The following is a 16,053-nucleotide window of genomic DNA, read 5'->3' as shown; positions in this document are numbered from 1 at the left end:
CAGATACGTAGATGACACCTTTGGTAATAATTAAAAACACAGAAATAGAGAACACACACCAGATCATCAATGCCACACTCACAGGAATCCGATTCACTAGAGAGGAAGAAAAGGACAACCAACTCCCATTCCTAGACGTGATGGTACAGAGAACACCGAACGGAGAATTCACCACAAAGGTTTACAGGAAAGCCACACACACACAGACCAAGTCCTAAACTATGAAAGCAACCACCCCAACACACACAAACGAAGTTGGATCAGGACACTATTCAAAAGGGCCACAACACACTGCAGCACACCAGAATGACAAAAAGAGGAAGAGGAACACCTATACAAAGTATTCGCCAAAAACGGATACCCTCGCAATTTCATCAACAGATGCCTAAGGGAGAGACAGCGGAACGAGGACATGCCGCAACCCAAAGGACTAGCCACACTACCATACATCAGGAGCATTTCTGAACTGACAGCCAGACTACTGCGACCACTAGGACTCATAACAGCACACAAACCAACAGCCACGCACAGACAACAACTCACCAGAACAAAGGACCCGATACCCAACATGAGCAAAACTAATGTAGTGTACAAAATCCCATGCAAGGACTGCACAAAACACTACATCGGACAAACAGGAAGACAGTTAACGATCCGTATACATGAACACCAACTAGCCACGAAACGACACGACCAGCTATCCTTAGTAGCCACACACACAGATGACAAGCAACATGAATTTGACTGGGACAACACTACCATTATAGGGCAAGCCAAACGGAGAACAGCCAGGGAATTCCTAGAGGCATGGCACTCATCCACAGACCATCAACAAATACATCGACCTGGACCCAATATACCGGCCACTACAGCGGACAGCTCGAACTGACAACCGGAAGCGGCAGAGACAGGCCACTATAAATGCCGGAGGAAACAGCACAGAAGCGCTTACAGGAGGCTCCCAAGCACTGAGGATGTCACCTAGACAGGGGATGAAACGTTTGCAAGACAAATTCCCAGCTCTTTTCCCTAGGCTGTGTGAGTTAGTGGCAATCGTATTAGAGAGCCTTCACATCTGGGGATTAATTGGACAGAGGCTGGATGATAGTGAGGTCAGCATTGAAACCTTCTTCCTCACCATTTCCTCCACACAGCATGTCTAGGGCACCAGATTGCTCCCGATATTTCAGACAGATCTACTTACCAAGGGGTCACAGGTTTCATTGCCAGGGATGGCATCGCAGCTGGGAGTTGACTGGCCCAAGTTCACCACCCGATACAGTGGCTGCCCTGATGTGGCCAGATATCTGCATGGCATCAAACGTTAAAGAAACAGGCAGTGGCTGGAAAAGTAGCTTTTGGAAACAAAGACAATTTAAAAAATAAAAAAAGAGGAATCCTAAGTCAACCCTTGAATTGAAAGGCAGCATTCAGATTCTAACCCCACAGTGGTCTTTTACAGTGTGGAATAAAGCCATTTGGTCCAACAAGTCCACACCAACCCTCCGAAGAGTGACACATTCTCCTACCCTATTGCTCTACATTTACCACTAACTACTGCTCCTAACCTACGGGCAATTTAGCACAGCCAACTCACCTAATCTGCACATCTTCAGACTGTGGGCGAAAACCAGAACACCCGGAGGAAGCCAACACAGGCATGGCGACAATGTGTAAATTCCACACAGATAGTTACCTGAGGCTAGAATCAAATCCAGGTCCTTGGTGCTGTGAGGCAGCAGTGCTAACCACTGAGCCACCTCTGCCACATTTAGTTGCATTGAGTGTGCTAGCAACATTCAGCTCTACCTCAGCACCACCAGTCTCTCGAATCCTCCACTGTGGCTAATCCATCTGACCATCCATCCCACACTGGATCAATGAAACGTCCCCTGCTTTGGGAAATTGACACTGTAGCTCTTGGTCCAAATTCCACTGCCTACGCAAATCACTTCCATCCCTCTCCTTGGCGACAGTGCCCATCTCTGGGCTCAGTCTCAGTGTTACTTTTTACCCTGAAGGTGTGGTCCTGACTTCTTCCCTACTCCTGCCAGCTCAGATACGTTGCCTGACTCTCTACTCCTTCCCCTGGCTATCTGTGCACCTTCAATTCCGTCCTCTCCGGAATGTGGCCAATTGGAACTGGTCCATTGCTGGTAGTCGTGGTCTCACTGGTTTGAGTCCTGAGTTACAGAATTCACCCTCTACATTGCTTTGTCTTTCCACTCTCCTTTAATGACACTCCTCAAAAATCTACCTTTTTTTGGCTTGGCTTTTGGACAGGAGAATCGACGTTTCGGGCATCAGCCCTTCTCCAGGCATCTCCTGAAGAAGGGCTGATGCCCGAAATGTCGACTCTCCTGTTCCTTGGATGCTGCCTGACCCTGCTGTGCTTTTCCAGCAACACATTTTCAGCTCTGATCTCCAGCATCTGCATTCCTCACTTTCTCCTCGGCTTTTGGACACCCAACCTAAAGTTTCCTTACGTGGCTCAGCTGCATTGCTGTTTGCTCTGCAATCCCCTCCTGCACATTGCCTTGGGAGGTCTATGTTAGAGGTGCTTTAGAAATGCACGTTGTTGTTGGGTATGGGGAATGCAAGGCAGCCAAGTCACTCCCCCTTACAACACACGACATGAGATAATGGAGACATTTCTATTCTAAGTTCAGGCCAGTGTAATCCCAAGTCTGCAGTGGTGGGACAGGCCAAGCAGTGCAAAGATACAGAGCAGTCATTCCCCAGTAAGCCACACAAATCAGCAGGAGAACAAAGGTGACTAAGGGGTAAAGAAGTGATGACATGATGTGACCAATCGCCCTGTTGAATAAGAGAGAAATCAATAAGTTTTCCATACTTTGTTATTGGTACTGGCACTTATTTGTAAAGAACATAAATTAGTCTTAACTATCCATGTGTAAGCACCATTTAAGATTGAGTGTGATATCTATCTCTTCCTCAAAAAGGCCATGGAAGCCACGTCCTTTTTTCAAAAAAGGGTAGAAGTAGACAGATTATTGATAAACAAGGGGCGAAACTCTGTCAGGAAGAGGTAGGCAGCAATGTTGAGTAATCAGAGCACCATGATCTTACAGAATGACAGAGCAGGCTAGATGGGCTGAATGGTCACGCGTCAAATAGGAAACGCAGCAGGAGTTTAGTGGCACTGGCAGAACCCAAACTGGGTGTGACTGAGCCAGTCACTGCTGGGCAGGTGCTATTCGATAGCACTGTTGGGGGGACACCTCCCACTTAGCTGATGAGAGAGAGTGTGGACTGATGGGGCAGTATTCAGCCGGGTTGGATTTGTCCTGCTGTGCGTACAGAACAAACCCCGGCAATTTTCCATATTGTTGGGAAGATGCCAGTGTTGTAGCTGCACTGGGAAGAGCTTGGTCAGGGGTGCGGCAAGTTCTGGAGCACATGTCTTCAGTACTATTGCTGGAATGTTATCAGGGCCTGTCACCTTCACTGTATCCAGTGCCCCCAACTGTTTCGTGACATCACGTGGAGCGAACCCAATTGAAATCAGACCTCATCCAATCAGAATGTAGCCTTGACCTGGCGTTTCTACCTGCCCCATCAGTAATTCCTGACTTATTTGTTAATAGAAAAATCACCTCAACTCAGTTTAGCTTGAGTGACCTCTTCCTCGACAAAGGAGTGTGAGTGAGTCCTTTCAAAAACCACACCGGCACAATTGTGTGCTGGAGGTGAGCAGGTTGGACTTGTAGGGGTCTTGATAGGGGAGACGTATGAAAATGCTTCCTCTTGTGGGAACATCTCGAAGGTGGTGTCAGTGTTTAAAAGTAAAGGGCACCCCCATTCAACAACAGAGGGGAGGAAGCATTTATTTTCCTCAAAAGGGTCAAGAGTCTTTGGAACTCTCTTACCCCTGAAAAAAAAAAACAAAAGTCTAATTATATTTTAAGACAGAGATAGACAGATCCCCAGGAGTAGGTGAGACGCTCCCAGGGGCAGACAGAAATCTGAAGTCAAGGTGAAATTAGCTTTTTAAAAGGTGGAGGAGAAGGTTCAAGGGGCTGAATGGCCTACAGGCATTCCTAAGCCATGCCTTGCTAAGTCTGAAGGGGAACGTCGCCCATACCTTGGAGGATTAAGAAGTAGTGCTGAAAAATGTGTTGCTGGAAAAGCGCAGCAGGTCAGGCAGCAACCAAGGAGCAGGAGAATCGATGTTTCGGGCATAAGCCCTTCTCCAGGAATGATTCCTGAAGGAGGGCTGATGCCCAAAACGTCGATTCTCCTGCTCCTTGGATGCTGCCTGACCTGCTGCGCTTTTCCAGCAACACATTTTTCAGCACTGATCCCCAGCATCTGCAGTCCTCACTTTCTCCTGGATTAAGAAGTGGGTTTGAAAGCCAATCGAGGCTGACAAGGGTCTTGGGAACAGCGATGGGTGCCCTGTTTGCCTTCTAGGCTCATTCAGCCCACATTGACAGGGTGGCATTGGGAACTGCACAGTGACACACATCACCCACTACCAAGGGGATGACAAGACACTCTTCCCCAAGTTGGGGATTTGCTTGAGAGCGGGCCATGCCAGGCACACATTGCAAATGGCTGGGCACAGGTTCCAAACGCTCTACCTACTTGCTGGCCTCTTTGATGAGCGCGATTGCAATAAGGATTCTCTTCCGCAGGAAGATCAGGAGCAGCAGGATGATAACCTCCAGGACAGCCAGGATGATCACTGCAAAACAGGAATATTGCACACACTCAGGCCTAACTTCCTCTCCCTCTCACTAATCATGAGGCGAACTGCACAACACTTTGTCAGGGACGCGATAGCATTAGCGAGATCACAGAAAAGATTTGCAGAAGTGGCTCACAGATGAGTAACACAAGGTCGATTGGAAAAGCCAGGACCCCGTTCCTTGGAGAAGGGAGGGCCAAGAGGAGTTCTGATATAGGTGGTCAAAAATCTCAAAGGGTCCAGGCAGGGGAGAAAGGGAGAAAAAGTGTTCCCTTTGTGGTAAGGATCAAGAACCGTGGGGGCACACAAAGAAACCCGCAAAAAGAAACAATAGCAAATAAGAAAAAAACCTTTCCATGCAGCGTAGTTAAGATCCACTGAGCACTGGCAGAGAGTGCATTGGACGCAGTTTTAATTGAGGCATTCAAGAGGGAATGTCCAACGATGTGTAAGTTAGGTGTATTGGCCATGCCAAATCACCCATAGAGTGTTTAGGAACGTGTCAGTTAGGTGCATTAGCCATGGGAAATGCAGGCTGATAGGGTAGGGGGATGGGTCTGGGTGGGATACTCCTCAGTGTTGTTGTGGACTTGGGCCGAATGGCCTGTTTCCACATTGTAGGGATTCTATGGAATGGGATTATTATCCAAAAAAAAAAAAGGAAGAACATGCTTACTCATGGGGAGAAGACAGAGGGAAAGAGCAGCGGGCCAGTTGAAGAGGCAAAGCAGACATGATAGGCGGGGTACTGGATTAGTGGTGCTGGAAGAGCACAGCAGTTCAGGCAGCATCCAACGAGCAGCGAAATCAACGTTTCGGGCAAAAGCCCTTCATCAGGAATACTGAGCGACCTCCTTCCGCACTGTCCTGCGACTGTGAAATTTTCACTGGAGACCCTTCACAGGGTTACTCTAATGAAGAGCATAAAATTGAGAGTCAGCCCTTTTCCCACCTCTTAGTCAGGGCAGAATCTGGGAGATTACCCTCTTGCAGCAGGGAGGCGATTTTGTGCCTGTGAGTGATGCACAATTTTCTGTAGCTTTCCAGAAATACTCACATACAGCCAGCCAGGTCTCCTTGACTTGTCCGTAGACCTGGAGATCCGTGGTGAATCCGATAGACGTGATGGTCGCCCCTTGCTTGTTGAGAGTGTCATACTCCCAGTAGCTGTGCCAGATCCCTGAAATGAGAGGACACAAAGTATTCAAAGCAGCCATTGATTACAGCAAAATTGAGACCAGGGCGAGTGTAGAAGGTTTCTAAGCATTTTAGTGAACGAAGAATTCCCAAATCAGCCTATGCTGCTGAAAACAGACCACACTCAACTGATGTGGACTTCAAAAGGTGACTTTTGGAGCAGAACGATTGACCGAAAACTGAACCACTCTGTTAATTCCCTTCAGAGAGAAATTACTCTGAACTGAATGTTTGCAGCCTCTGGACAGATAGAGATGGACAATAAACATGCCCTGATCTGGATCACTCACACCTGAAGAACAGACTCATGCAAGAAAAGGAATTGTTCAATTTTCTTCACGTGCCTCTGCCTCTCTCCTGAGTTCCTTCCATTATCCCCGTGCTCAGTGATTGTTGAAAGGGCCCCTGTTGACTGATTTCCAGCAGCATTGGCTGGAATGTCCTCCTGTGAAACATTGAGAAGGCAGCTTCTAGAGGTGCAACAGGAGGTGGTCGTGCAGTCATAGGGTTTGTACAGCACAGAAACAAACCCTTTGGTCCAACCTGTCCATGCTGACCAGATATCCCAACCCAATCTAGTCCCACCTGCCAGCACCCGGCCCATATCCCTCCAAACCCTTCCTATTCATATACCCATCCAAATGCCTTTTCAATGTTGCACTTGTACTAGCTTCCACCACTTCCTCTGGCAGCTCATTCCATACACGTACCACCCTCTGTGTGAAAACGTTGCCCCTTAGGTCTTTTTCATATCTTTTCCCTTTCACCCTAAACCTATGCCATCTAGTTCTGGAGACCCCCACCCCAGGGAAGAGACCTTGTCTATTTATCCTATCCATAACCCTCATGATTTTATGAACTTCTGTAAGGTTACCCCGCAGCCTCTGACACTCTAGGGAAAACAGCCCCAGCCTATTCAACCTCTCCCTACAGCTCAAACCCCCCAACCCTGGCAACATCCTTGACCCACAAACCCAATTAGTTCATGATTGATCAGCCCCATTGAGCTGTTTTTGTTTAATTTGCCCATAGGTTACGAGTGCTGCTGACAGGGCCAGTATTTATTCTCCATCCCAAACTGCTCTTGAACGAGTGGATTACTCAGCCACTTCGGATGGATATTCTAAAACAATCACATTGCTGTGGGTCTGGAGTCACATGTTGAACAGACCAGGCAAGGGAAGCAGATTTCCTTCTCCCCCTGCCCCACCAAAACAAAAAGTGAACCAGGTGGGCATTTGCAGCAAACCAACAGTGGCAACACAGCCACCCATGGACTAAGTTTTAATTCCAGATTTTTACTGAGTTCAAATTTCACCATCTGCCATTGTAGGATTCAAACCCATCTCCCCACAACATGAGTCTGGACTCTGGATCGCTAGGCCAGTGACAATGTCATCGAGCTACCAGTCAGCAAACTATCTTGGAAAAGTTGTCTTTCAGAGTGACTAACTGATCCACTGGGGGTCAGATCACTCTCTGGAGGACCAAAGCACATTTTACTAACTCTCTTCCTTTTAAAATGCCTGGTGAAACTGCTGTTATTTGCTTTTCGATTTCTAGTTAACTTCCCCTCAATCCTTCCTCCGGATTAACCTTTTAGTCAATCTCTGGCTCATTATATTCTGTCGAATCATCTAACCTACCACTCACCTTTGTACAATTACATACTTTTTCTCTCAAGTTTGACACTGTCCTTGACTTATTGAGTAAACACAGATGGTGGAGTGGAGTCCACACAATGAAATGCAGTCACAAGAGGAAGTCAAAGGCTGAAAATGTTGTGGTGATTAACACCAGCCCCTCTGCTCCCCACTTGCCACACTCATTAAAAGGCAAAGAGGGCAGCTTCCAGGAGGTGGAAACATATCCTGCTCATGAGGAAGAAAAAAGAAAAAGAAAAAGAAAAAAGGAGAAGGCAGGCGGGTGGGAGAGGGCGCAGGAAGGAGAGCGAGATCGAGAGAGCGAGCGAGCGCGAGAGCGAATAATGATGAAGTGAAAGGGATACTCACCGTAAGCAATGACAACAATCAAGGCAATGATCATGATCCAGACCAGAATTCCTGCCAGGAACCTCAAGAGTACCATGAACAGCAGACTCACTAGCATAGCAATTACCAGGCCACTTTTCAAGGGAGGCAGTGAGGGATGAAAGAGAAAAAAAAAAGCCTTAATTTTCACCACCAGTTACATACAGTTTGAACAGGAGAAGCAAGGGGCTAATGTTAGCTATTAAAGGTTTATAACAGACAACACTGTGGGCCAGAATGCTGAGCTGCCTGAAATGAAGAGATCTGGGATAGGCACAGGGACAGATCAATTGAGAAGTAGTGATGGACATTGAAGGAGATATTTCGGAATACTTAAGATAGTGCATTCCTACTATAAAGGACAATCCCAACAGGAGGACTCACTATTTGTGGTTAGCTAAAGGAGTTAAAACCAAGCACCAAACTGGAGGGGATAAAAAACTTGCTATTCCTCTCAAGCAATTGTATATCAGATGTTTGAACCAAATATAAAGAGAATGGTCAGATGATTAATTGGGTAGCACAGTGATTAGCGTGGTTCGATTCCACCCTCAGGCAAAGTTTGCATATTTCCCCCATATCTGCGGGGGTTTCCTCCGGGTGCGCTGCTTTCTTCCCACAGATGTGCAAGCTAGGTGGACCGGCCATTGGAAATGCAGGCTTACAGGGATAGGGTGGTGGGGTGGGCTGCTCTTCAGACGGTCAGTATGGACACAATGGGCTGAATGGCCTGCTTCTACATTGTAGTGATTCTATGATTCTATGAACGGAATCAATTAGAATAACAGAGGGAGCTAGATAGGATTGTGAAAAAAACACAGATGGTAAGAGTTTTAGAATTAAAAGGAAGAAATGTAATTGGAATGCTGGTCTCCGACAGAATGAGACTAGGTATTTATTAGGATAGAAAAAAGGAAACAATGGATCAAATGAATAAATATTTCACTTCTGTCTTCACATCTGTAAATCTGGAGCTGGTGGAGAGAGAAACATTAGTGAAGTTATAATATTAGGAATGCGGTACTGGCAAACTGATGGACATGAATATCTGTGGAGAAAACCAGACAGCCATAGGGAAAATGTGCAAACTCCACAAAGACAGTCATCTCCAGGGTTGGAATTGAACCTGGTCCCTGGCATTGTGAGGCAGTCGTGCTAACCATTAAGTGTTCCACCCCTGAAGACTTTGATCAGACCTCCCTTTTAATTTTCTAAATTCCACAGAAAACTGGTCTAATTTGTATACTTTGTCCTCATAACTTAATCCCAGGTATCATTTTTGTGAACCTAAATGTGCTTCCTCAGAGGCCAGATATCCTTCCTGGGGTGTGGTACACACACCTGCTTACAGCACTCCCTGGGTCATGACGAATTTCATCTGACTTAAAAAGAGCTGGGAAATAAGGTAGTGGATGCATGGGTGTTAATTTTCCACAATTCACTTGATTCCCAAAAGACTGAAAATTCCTATCGGAAAGATGTTGTGAAACTTGAAAGGGTTCAGAAAAGATTTACAAGGATGTTGCCAGGTTTGGAGGATCTGAGCTATAGGGAGAGGCTGAATAGGCTGGGGCTGTTTTCCTTGGAGCATCAGGGGCATGAGGGGGCATGGATAGGATAAATAGGCAAAGTCTTTTTCCCTGGGGTCGGCGAGTCCAGAACTAGAGGGCACAGGTATAGGGCGAGAGGGGAAGATAAGAGATCTAAGGAGCAACTTTTTCACACAGAGGGTGGTACGTGTATGGAATGAGCTGCCAGAGGAAGTGATAGAGGCTGGTACATCTGGATGGGTATATGAATAGGAAATGTTTGGAAGAATGTGGGCCAGGTGCTGGCAGGTGGGGCTATCTGGTCGGCATGCACGGGTTGGACCAAGGGGTCTGTTTGCATGCTGTACATCTCTATAGTGAATATATTCAAGAAGGGAAACAGGCAGTAAAAAAAAAAGGAAAGCACTGATTGATTAGCTTGTCCTGGGAGGGTGTTAAAATCAAGCACTAAGATGGTTATACACTAATGAAACATGTAGAAAAACAAGGAATCAGCATGGTTTTGTGAAATCTATTTAACCAATTTACTTTGAAGGGGTAATGTGGATTATGAATAAAGGGGAGCTTGTAAAGAAATCAGAGTTCCAGAATTTCCAGGCATTATACTGCAGTTATACAAAAACCTTGAATAGATTCCACTTGGAGTGCTGTAAGCAGGTGTGTGTACCACACCCCAGGAAGGATATCTGGCCTCTGAGGGAGCACATTTAGGTTCACAAAAATGATACCTGGGATTAAGTTATGAGGACAAAGTATACAAATTAGACCAGTTTTCTGTGGAATTTAGAAAATTAAAAGGGAGGTCTGATCAAAGTCTTCAGGGGTGGAACACTTAATGGTTAGCACGACTGCCTCACAATGCCAGGGACCTAGGTTCAATTCCAACCCTGGAGATGACTGTCTTTGTGGAGTTTGCACATTCTCCCTATGGCTGTCTGGTTTTCCTCCACAGATATGCAGGTTAGGTGAATTAGCCACACAAATTGCCCACAGGAATGTGCAGGCTTAGTGGATTAGTCATGGGAAGTGCAGGGGTTACAGTGATGGGTAGATGCCTTTCTGAGGGTCGATGTGGACTCCGTGTGCCAAATATCTGTGTCAAAACTGTAGGGATTCTCTGTCAAGAGATGAGGAGAAATGTTTCCTCTAAAGGAGGTTGTACAACTTTGGGACTCTGTCAGGGAATATTGGAAGTAGAGCATTCCAATTTTTTTTAAAGGCAGAGGTAGATAGTTTCTTACTTGGGAAGGGAATCAGGTTATTGGGGACAGATGGAAATGTGGAGTTTGCAACAAATAGATCAGCCAAGATCTGCACCTAATTCATATGTTCGTACATCCATAATCTTATTCCCATGTTATCAGCTCCATTCCAACTCCAAGCGAATAGAGTCCTCGCAAATCATCAACATCTCAATGTGATAGATGGTCCACTGATTGCCAAAGGAAGCTGGTGGATTGTGCAAATAGCAGATTAGAAACAATCCTGGGAGAGGGCACACACTGTAAAAGGACCACACCATCTAGATGACTTCTGACCGGAGGGCTACCCCACAGAGCACCAGAAGAATTACATGATGTGACTACACAAGAAGTCCCCCAGTTGGAAATGGAGGGAAGTTCAGTTGGACATACAATTTTGTAAGAGTAGGCCATTCAGCCCCTTATTCTATCATTCAATGAGGTGGTGGCTAATTGGATTGTTGCCTCCTCCAGCCTGTTGCCCATATATCCTTGATTCCCTTATATGTCAAGGCACAGAATGAAACCGTTCATGCATAGCAGCCAGTATTAAAAAGATTGAGTTTGGCCTGCCTTAACTGGACAGTTAAAAACTGTCCCATTTCTTGGAATTGGAATGGAGGGAAACCTCAGAAGGTACACAAACTGGGTGGGAAATGAAATTAAAAAGGACAGCAGCAGGGAAATTATTATTGATGAAAGAAGCAGTGTGTTAGCAGTCCCTGTTAAATCTGGTGTGCATGGTGAATCGATGGATGCAAAGGGAACTCACATTAATATCCAGTACCAGGACTTGGTAAAATCTTCAAAAATCCTCATCCCCACCTCCCTGGCATTGAAGCTACCCAACAAATCCCTGGAACAGACAAGATAATAGTTAGCCTCCAACACAAGTAACATCAAGAAACGATTTCCCCTCCCCACCCGCTCCCTCCCAGCCAACCTCATACAAGAACCCCCACCTCAAACAGCAATTCAACATACAGTACCTTCAACATTGTACATGGCCCCAAGATACCTCACAGGAGGCTACTATTGCAAACATGTGGCATGGAGCCTTGGAAGAAAAGGGGTACGGATGGGTTTAGGTTTGGGGTGGTGGATGGTGGGAAGGGAAAAAGTAGTTTCAGGAGTGCAAGGCAGAAAGGAACTGGGGCCCAAGCAACAGAGCCCCTGGCAGCCAAAGGAGGAGTGATTGAAATGAGAGGCACACAGGAGCAAAGAGTTAAAGGATTCTGCAGAAAAGACTGGTGCACAGTGATATCGTCACTGGGCTAGTTATCCATGGACCCAGGTCATTGAGGGCATGGGGGTCGAATCTCACCATGGTGGATGGTGAAATTTGAATCAGCGAAAATCTGGAATTAAGATCCAGCCTCATGGTGAGCATTGTTGATTTCCAGTGCCCTTTAGGGAATCTGCCAATCGATTCCTGGTCTGACCTACATGCAACCCCAGACCCACAGCAATGTGGTTGATGACTCTTAACTGCCCTCTGAAATGGTTATTTCAAGTAGCAATTAACAATGGGTAATAAATGTTGGCCCAGCCAGCGATGCTCTCAGGGCTGAATAGGCTGGGACTTCTCTCACTGGAATGTTCAACGTTGAGAGGCGACCTTAAGAAGTTTATAAAATAATGAAGGGTATGGATACAGTTAATGGTAGTTGTCTTTCTCCTAGAATGGGCGATTTCAAGACTATGGGGCACATTTGTAAGGTGTGAGGAGAGAAATTTTAAAAAATAGACATGGGGGCCAAATCCTTTTTGGACTGAGGGTGTTTAGTGTGTAGAATGAACTTCTTGAGGAAGTGGTGGATGCAGGTGCAATGACAACATTTCGAAGACATTTGGATTCATTGAATAGGAAAGGGATTGGAGGGATATGGGCCAGGAGCAGGACACTGGGGACGAGTTTAGTTTAGGTCAGCATGGATTAGTATGACCAAAGGGTCTGTTTTCATGCTGTATGACTGACTTTATGAATAAGAATGAAATTGCGGTTAGATATCTCAGGAGGTCATGGAGGACATTACATGGATTGGGGTGGGGGGGGGGGGGGGTGGGAGAGGGATTCAGGCCTATGGGAAATTGAAAACAGAATGTGTATTACAAAATCCAAGGTTGCCAACAGAGATCAGTGAGCACAGAGAGTGGAAGCAGTAGGAGTGGAGGTAAAATGGCAGAAGACACTGAGCTAAAACATGGGTAGCAGTGTTGTGAATGAACTGAAGCTTATGGTAAGTGGCAGGTAAGAAGGCAGGAAGGATGCCTTTGAATTAGTCAAATTTACAGGCAATGAGGACGGGGGCTGAAAGAGTCAGTGGCAGATGAGTCAAGAGAGGAGCTAAGTCGGGGAAAGTGGAATAAAGCACCCTTGAAAATGTCTGTCTGTCTGAAAGCAATCACATCTCTACATAAGCCTTCTCCATGGACTTACCCAACAGCAGTTTTCACCTCTTCAGCTGTCTCATTGCCAGCACCGTTAAGGGTAAAGTTGGCAGGGAACACATCACCTATCTTTGGCACACACCGACCAAGGACTGCAAATGACAAACAGAAGCTGGTGATTTAGAGATTCAGCACAGAAACAGATCCTTTGGCCCAACCCGTCCGTGCTGACCAGATATCCTAAATAAATCTAATTCCATTTGCCAGCATTTGGCCCTCTAAACCCTTCATAAACCAATCCAGATACTTTTTAAATGTTGCAATTATACCACCTCCTCCATCTCACCAGGCAGCTCATTCTGTGCACACACCACCCTCTGAAAAAAGGTGCTCCTTAAGTCCCTTTTAAAATCTTTTCTTTCTCACCTTAAACTTAAGCCCTCTTGTTTTGGACTCACCTACCCCATTCAAAAAGACCTTGTCTACTTAGCCTATCCATGTCCCTCATGGTTTCATAAGCCCCTATAAGTTCTCCCCTCAGCTTCCGACACTCTGTGGGAAAATAGCCCCAGTCTATTCAGCTTTTCCCTATGGCTCAAACCCTCCAACTTTGGCAACATCCTTACAAACCTTTTCTGAATCCGATGTTTCACAACATCCTTCCAATAGGAAGGAGACCAGAATTGCACACAATTTTCCAAAGGTGGCCTAACCAATGTCTTGTACAGCTGCAACATGTCCTCCCAACTCCTGTACTCAATGCACCGACCAACAAAAGAAAGCATACCCAAACGCCTTCTTCACCACCCTGTCTACCTGCAACTCCACTTTCAAAGGAACTATGATCTGAGAAAAAAAAAGCGTAGTGTTTTTACACTGACAACCCCTAAATCCCAGAGTACACAGCACTCAGCACTTGGGAGTGAGAAATCACTGAAGGCAATCTATGCCGAGCAAGATCTCCCAAACGTCAGCACAGTTAACCACTCAAAAGCCCCTGCACCACACACAAGTTGACTCTTGGCATTCAAACTGAAGAATATCCCTCCCTGTTGCCCGCCCTTTTGGAAAGTAATTAAGAAGTTCCCAAACCTTCAGAGAACATTCCTTCCTCATTGCTGAAAATCAGATGCTGAAATGGAGGGGTTTCTCCCAACCTGATCAAGGCATCTCCTACAACCCGTGAAACTGCTCCTTAAAGTACAGATACAGGGACAGCAACATCCCCAAGGGACAAGTCTCCAACTGAAACCTGTATCAGGAAACATCAGACACTTACATGGCGTGCTTGGAATCGTGTATTTTGGACACAGTTCTTTCAGCAAAATATCTTGTGGTGTCTGCAATAAAAAAAAAGTTGAAGACGGATTTAGTTTGTTTACTTTTGTTTCCTGACAACACACACGAGGATGGACAATCACTGATATTTTGATTGAGCGTTATGTGCCTATGGTGCAGAGGGAAGGGAGGATACTGAACAGTGGTGAAAGGGGTTCAATGAAAACAAAAAAGGAAGAACTTTTAAAAATCCTTTAATGGGACGGGGGTATCCCTGGCAAGGCCAGCATCCCGAATGGCTCTGGTGAGGAGGGAAAGGCCAGCCACAATGCTGTAGGTCTGGTCAACAAGAGGAACTACTATCATCATATGGTTCAGTAGTACCCATAGGTCTTCACAAAAATTGATGATTGGCTGTGAACCTGAGAGCTTTTCATTGTTTTAATTAAAACAAAGTTCCACCAGATGTGGTGAGATGTGAACCTGTTCAAGACTTGTGTAAAGATTTGTAGCGTAGGTGCCAGTTGCTGTGGTTCACAGAGCCAGGAAGTTGATTTGCAGACAATTTGTCCCCTGCGGCCTAGGTGAGATCTTTGGTGCTTAGGGCCGTTCAGTGGTCAGTACTGCTGCCTCACAGCGCCAGGGACCCAGGTTTGATTCCAGCCTCTGGTGACTGTCTGTGCGGAGTTTGCACATTCTCCCAGTGTCTGCCTGGGTTTCCTCCCATAATCCAAAGATGTGCAGATTAGTTGAATTGGCTACGCTAAATTGCCCATAGCATTCAGGGATATGTAGGTTAGCGGCATTAGTCAGGAGTAAATATAAAGTAATAGGTTAGGAGAATGGATCTGGGTGGGTTGCTCTTCGGAGGATCAGTGTAGACTTGTTGGGCTGAATGTTTCCACAATGCAGGGACTCTACGATTCTATGTTTTGGAGCCTCTCGTGAAGCATTGCTGTACCGTGTCTTCTGGAATTTATTTGGTTCTGTTTCTGCTGCTTCCGGTTGCCAGTTCCAGTTATGTGTTGTAGTGGCTGGTATATTGAGTCCAGGTCTGTTAGCTTGTTGATTGAGTCCGTGGCTGAGTGCCATGCTTTTAGAAATTCTGTCTGTCCTGTGTTTAGCTTGTCCTATGATCATGGTGATGTCCCAGGCAAATTTGTGGTCCTTATCATCTGCAGGTATGGCTACTAGGGACAACTGGTTATAGCATTCAGTGGCCAGTTGGTGTTCATGGATGCTGATTGCTAGTTGTCTGCCTGTTTACCCTATAACCTGTGTTTTCTCCACACCCACCCAGCCAGTGTTAGTCTGGGCTGGTGACTTGCTAGTCCAGCGACATTACCACTATCATCCCCCCCCCCCCCCCCATCAGCAAGGAAAAAATATTCCAGTCTCAGGATATCCCTGAACAAAAAGCAATGAACTGATTACATGCCTTAATCTGGTTTGTGCACAGCAAGCTCCCACAGGCAGGATTGATTCCACTGGCAGGAGAGTCTACGACCCGAAGGCACACCCTCAGATCGCAGAGACACCCCTTTAAAATGGAGAGGTGGTGGTGGAGGAATAATTTTAGCCAGAGGGTGGTGAATTTGTGAAACGTATTGCTGCAGAGGGCTGTGGAGGCCAAGTCATAGAATGCATTTCAGACA

General features: G+C 46.1%; 1 protein-coding gene across 1 annotated transcript in view; it reads right to left on the bottom strand.

Moving 5' to 3' along the window:
* The window catches only part of slc44a4 (solute carrier family 44 member 4), a 94,247-nt gene that overhangs the window by 20,624 nt on the left and 57,570 nt on the right, over positions 1-16,053 (bottom strand). Inside the window, exons 7-14 of the mRNA XM_072550127.1 lie at positions 14,400-14,460; positions 13,170-13,272; positions 11,502-11,585; positions 7,921-8,033; positions 5,769-5,891; positions 4,609-4,708; positions 2,725-2,817; positions 1,205-1,307 (exon numbers count right to left, since the gene is read on the bottom strand). Coding sequence (XP_072406228.1) covers positions 1,205-1,307; positions 2,725-2,817; positions 4,609-4,708; positions 5,769-5,891; positions 7,921-8,033; positions 11,502-11,585; positions 13,170-13,272; positions 14,400-14,460 — 780 coding nt within the window. The remainder of the gene's footprint in view (positions 1-1,204; positions 1,308-2,724; positions 2,818-4,608; positions 4,709-5,768; positions 5,892-7,920; positions 8,034-11,501; positions 11,586-13,169; positions 13,273-14,399; positions 14,461-16,053) is intronic.

The sequence above is a fragment of the Chiloscyllium punctatum genome, chromosome 30 (genome assembly GCF_047496795.1).
Source record: "Chiloscyllium punctatum isolate Juve2018m chromosome 30, sChiPun1.3, whole genome shotgun sequence".
NCBI classification, from domain to species: Eukaryota; Metazoa; Chordata; class Chondrichthyes; order Orectolobiformes; family Hemiscylliidae; genus Chiloscyllium; species Chiloscyllium punctatum.
This window is presented reverse-complemented; position numbering and strand designations above follow the sequence as displayed.